General features: G+C 36.7%; 1 protein-coding gene across 1 annotated transcript; it reads right to left on the bottom strand.

Moving 5' to 3' along the window:
* Positions 1-2,963: 2,963 nt before the first annotated feature.
* On the bottom strand, positions 2,964-3,141 carry LOC119805854 (thymosin beta-10-like). Its single transcript, XM_038317633.1, has one exon. It carries the CDS (start codon positions 3,128-3,130, stop codon positions 2,996-2,998), a length of 135 nt encoding a protein of 44 aa, XP_038173561.1. The 5' UTR covers positions 3,131-3,141; the 3' UTR covers positions 2,964-2,995.
* Between the last annotated feature and the right edge of the window lie 1,921 nt (positions 3,142-5,062).

Raw genomic sequence — 5,062 nt, 5'->3', positions numbered from 1 at the left:
AGACTTTTCCTGTAATGAGTATAAAGTGTCCCTTTCCATCTCTTCTGATTGATTTTAGTTTGAAGTCAACTTTTTTAGGAATTAGTATGGCCACACCGGCTTGTTCTTTAGGTCCATTTGCTTGATAAACCTTTTCCCAACCCTTTACTCTGAGTAGATGTCTGTCTTTGTGGTTGAGGTGTGTTCCTTGTAAACAGCAGAATTTTGGATCCTGTTTTTGTATCCAATCTCTTAGCCTGTGCCTTTTTATAGGTGAATTAAGTCCATTGATATTAAGTGATATTAATGACCAGTGGATATTAACTCCGGTTGTCATTTTTTATTTGGTAGTAGAGATTGTGTGTTTCCTTTCTTTGAGATGTGCTGGTGAAGGGACGCTAGATGTCTGAGTTATTTTGGGCAATGCTGGACTCCTTTGTTTGTGAATTTCCTTCTATTACTTTCTGTAAGGGTGTATTTGTGGCTATGTATTGTGTAAATTTGTTTTTATCCTGGAATATTTTGTTTTCTCCATTTATAGTGAACGAAAGCTTGGCTGGGTATAGTAATCTGGGTCCATGGTCTCTTAGTTTCTGCAAAACATCTATCCAGGACCCTCTGGCTTTCATGGTTTCCATAGAGAAGTCAGGTGTTAGACTGAAAGGTTTACCTTTATATGTTACTTGACCTTTTTCCTTTGCAGCTCTTAATATTCTTTCTTTATTCTGTATGTTTTACGTTTTGATTATAATATGGCGAGGGGACTTTTTTTTTTTTTTGATCCAGTCTATTTGGTGTTCTGTAAGCTTCTTGAACCTTAATAGGAATAACTTTCTTTAGGTTTGGGAAGATTTCTTCTATAATTTTATTAAATATATTTTTTGGACCATTGAGCTGTATTTCTTCTCCTTCTTCTATGCCTATTATTCTTAGGTTTGGTCTTTTTATTGTGTCCCAGATTTCCTGAGCTGTGGGATTTTGTGGCCCCAAAGACGGGAGGATGAGGCGTGGGGGGTTCTAGGTGCAAGCTGGGAAGGTACAGGAATAGAGAGGCTGTATCCGGAGAGAATATCCCCTGCAGGAAGAACAGGAAGTGTGCGGGTGGGGGGGGAGTTGGGAAATGTCGGTGGTCCCTCTCCTGGCAGCTGCCGTGGTTCAGGCACTCATTCCTCACTCACCCCCATGAATGATGGATCCTCTGGCCGACTTTCAGGTCTTCTTGCAGGCCAAGCAGCTCGCTGTCAAAGGGGCTACCTTGCTGCAGGCAGCAGGCTAATGAAAGAGGGGACCTCCTACAGGCCTGGGTGCACTCAATTCCAGGTCCCCGGCACCCAAACAGGCTGAGCTGTGGGATTTTGTGGCCCCAAAGACGGGAGGACAAGGCGTGGGGGGTTCTAGGTGCAAGCTGGGAAGGGACAGGAATAGAGAGGCAGTATCCGGGGAGAATATCCCCTGCAGGAAGAGCAGGAAGCTTGCTGGAGGCGGGGGGGGGGGGGGGGGAGTTGGGGAATGTTGGTGGTCCCTCTTCTTTGACTTTCTTTATCTTCTTTGCCTTCTTTACTGTTCTTTATCTTCTTCTTTACCTTCTTTGATTTCATCTTTACCTACTTTATCATCTTCTTTAACTTCTTTGAATTCTTTACATTCTTTATATTCATCTTTACCTTCTTTGCGTTCTTTACCTTCTTTCACTACTTCTTTACCTTCTTTGACTTCTTCTTTACGTTCTTTACCTTCTTTACTGTTCTTTATATTCTCCTTTACCTTCTTTGTCTTTTTCTGTACCTTCTTTACTTTCTTCTTTACCTTCTTTACATTTTTCTTTACCTTCTTTACCTTCTTCTTTATCTTCTTTGACTTCTTTACATTTCTTTACCATCTTTCACTTCTTCTTACCTTCTTTACCTTCTTCTTTACCTTATTGACTTTTCTATACTTTCTTTGACATCTTCTTTACCTTCTTTATTTCCTTCTTTACCTTCTTTGACTTCTTCTTTATGTTCTTTACCTTCTTTTCTGTTCTTTTTCTTCTTCTTTACATTTTTTAATTCTTCTTTACTTTTTTACCTTCTGCTTTACCTTCTTTGCCTTCTTCTTTACCTTCTTCTTTACTTTCTTTACCTTTTTAACATTCTTCTTAACCTTCTTTCCCTTCTTCTTTAACTTCTTTGACTTCTTTACCTTCTTACCTGTTCTTTACCTTCTTTACCTTCTTTTTACTTTCTTTACTTTCTACATTACTTTCTTTTATTTCTTCTTTAACTTCTTTACCTTCTTCTTTTCCTTATTTATTTTCTTCTTTACCTTCTTTGACTTCTTCTATACCTTCTTTAACTTCTTCTTTCCCTTCTTTACCTTCATCTTTACCTTCATTGACTTCTTCTTTTCCTTCTATACTTTCTTTGACTTGTTCTTTACCCTCTTTTTCTTCTTTACCTTCTTTACGTTTTTCTTTACCTTCTTCTATACCTACTTTACCTTCTTTTTTACATTCTTTACCTTCTTCTGTACGTTTTATACCTTCTTCTTTACCTTCGTTGACTTCTTTTTTTTGTTTTTAGTTTTTTATTTTTGTATCAGGAGGATGAGGACAGAAATGGATGCAAGGAATTAATCACCACTTTTGATCACCAACCCATCCTAGCAGCAATAGCTGGAATGCTATTCATTGTTCCTGGTCTCTGACCTCAATGAGTTCCTTGTTCAACTATGTGCCTTTAAACTGTTTTTCCAAGATTTTTTTTTTGCCATGAGGTGTGTTTTATTTTCATCAATCATACAAATAATTTTCTATAATATCCCAGGGCAAACCGGTGAAATTTGGCAGATTAGTGGGGGGTCCCCCTTCAGAGACCTACGGGCCGGTGGCATCGGCGCGGAGTGCCTGGGTTCACAGTGCAGCTTGTGGCTCGCGTCCATCTTGCAGGTGGCTCTTCCTCCACATCACGAGGGGGTCTCGGAGATGACGGGGTGGGGTGGGGTGGGGTGGGGTGGGGTAATCCTCCAGTCTGGGCTTTTAGGAAATTTCACTCCTCTTTTCCTGTTCAATGGTCTCTTTGGTCGGCAGGGTGTTCTTCTCCTGCGTCTCGGTCTTCTTCAGCTTGGCGTTATCGAAGCTGGCGATTTCCCCAATGTCTGGCTTGTCTGCCATTTTCTTACAACCCGTGGAGTCTCGTTCCGAGCTCTCGCTCCAGGTGCTCCCACTCGCCTTGCTGCAGCAAGAGACCCCAAGATTTTTTTACGTTCTTTATATTCATCATTACCTTCTTTTCTTTCTTTATCTTCTTTCACTTCTTGTTTACCTTCTTTACCTTCTTCTTTATCTTCCTTGACTTCTTCTATACCTTCATTATCTCCTTTTTTACCTTCTTTGACTTCTTCTTTACGTTCTTTACCTTCATCTTTTCTGTTTTTTATATTCTTCTTTAACTTCTTTGCCTTCTTCACCTTCTTTACTTTCTTTACTTTCTTCTTTACCTTTTTTACATTTATCTTTACCTTCTTTACCTTCTTCTTTACCTTCTTTGACTTCTTTACATTTCTTACCTTCTTCTTTACATTCTTTCCTTTCTTTTTTACCTTCTCTGACATCTTTAACTTTTTGACCTGTTCTTTAACTTCTTTACCTTCTTTTTTACCTTAATTACCTTCTACATTACGTTCTTTCTCTTCTTCTTTATCTTCTTTACCTTTTTCCTTCTTTACCTTCTCCTATAACATCTTTGAATCCTTTACTTTCTTTAACTTCTTCTTTACCTTCTTTACCTTATTCTTTACGTTTTTTACCTTCTTCTTTAGTGTTCTTGATCTTCTTCTCTACCTTCTTTGACTTCTTCTTTACCTTCTTTACCTGCTTTGACTCCTTCTTTACCTTCTTCTTTACCGTCTTTGACTTTTCCTTTACTGTTCTTTACCTTCTTCTTTACCTTCTTTGACTTCTTCTTTACCTACTTTTTTAAACTTCTTTATCTTCTTCTTTTCCTTAATTATTTTCTTCTTTACCTTCGTTGACTTCTTCTATACCTTCTTTAACTTCTTCTTTCCCTTCTTCTTTACCTTCTTTGACTTCTTCTTTACCTTCTTTTTCTTCTTTACCTACTTTACCTTTTTCTTTACCTTATTTACGTTTTTCTTTACCTTCTTTTACTTCTTCTATACCTACTTTACCTTCTTTTTTACATTCTTTACCTTCTTTTTTACCTTCTATACCTTATTCTTTACTTTATTTGACTTCTTTTTTACCTTTTATACCTTCTCCTTTACGTTCATTATGTGCTTCTTTACCTTCTTTACCTTTTATAAATTCTTCTTTACCTTCTTTACCTTCTTTTTTGCTGTTCTTTATTTTCTTCTTATGTTCTTTGACTTCTTTACCTTCATTACCATTCTTTATCTTCTTTGAAAACTTTCTGTTCTTTATCTTCTGTTTTACCTTTTTTGACTTCATCTTTACCTACTTTATCATCTTCTTTAACTTCTTTGACTTCTTTACGTTGTTTTCATTCATCTTTGTCTTCTTTGTCTTCTTTAGATTTCTTTACCTTCATCTTTACATTCTTTCCTTTCTTCTTTACCTTCTTTGATTTCTTTACCTTCTTTGACCTGTCCTTTAATTTCTTTACCTTCTTTTTTAACTTCTTTACCTTCTACATTACGTTTTGACTTCTTCTTTAACTTCTCTACATTCTTTTCCTTCTTTACCTTGTTTTTTTACCTCCTTTGACATTTTCTTTACTTTCTTTACTTCCTCTTTACCTTCTTTACCTCCTTCTTTGAATTTTTGACTTCTTTACGTTCTTTTCGTTCTTTGACATCTTCTTTCCCTTCTTTCCCTTCTTTTTACATTCTTTACGTTTTTCTTTACCTTCTTTACCTTCTTCTTTACTTTCTATCCCTGCTTCTTTACCTTCTTTACCTTCTTCATTACATTCTTTGATTCTTCTTTACCTTCTTACACTTCTCCTTTACCTTCTTCTTTACCTTCTTTACCTTCTTTAACTTCTTTATCTTCTTCTTTTTCTTCTTGGACTTCTTTTTACATTCTTTACCTTCTTTCCCTTCTTCTTTACCTCCTTTGACTTTT

The sequence above is a fragment of the Arvicola amphibius genome, unplaced genomic scaffold (assembly GCF_903992535.2).
Source record: "Arvicola amphibius unplaced genomic scaffold, mArvAmp1.2, whole genome shotgun sequence".
NCBI lineage: Eukaryota > Metazoa > Chordata > Mammalia > Rodentia > Cricetidae > Arvicola > Arvicola amphibius.
The sequence above is the reverse complement of the archived record's forward strand: the minus strand, read 5'-3'. Positions and strand labels throughout refer to the sequence as shown.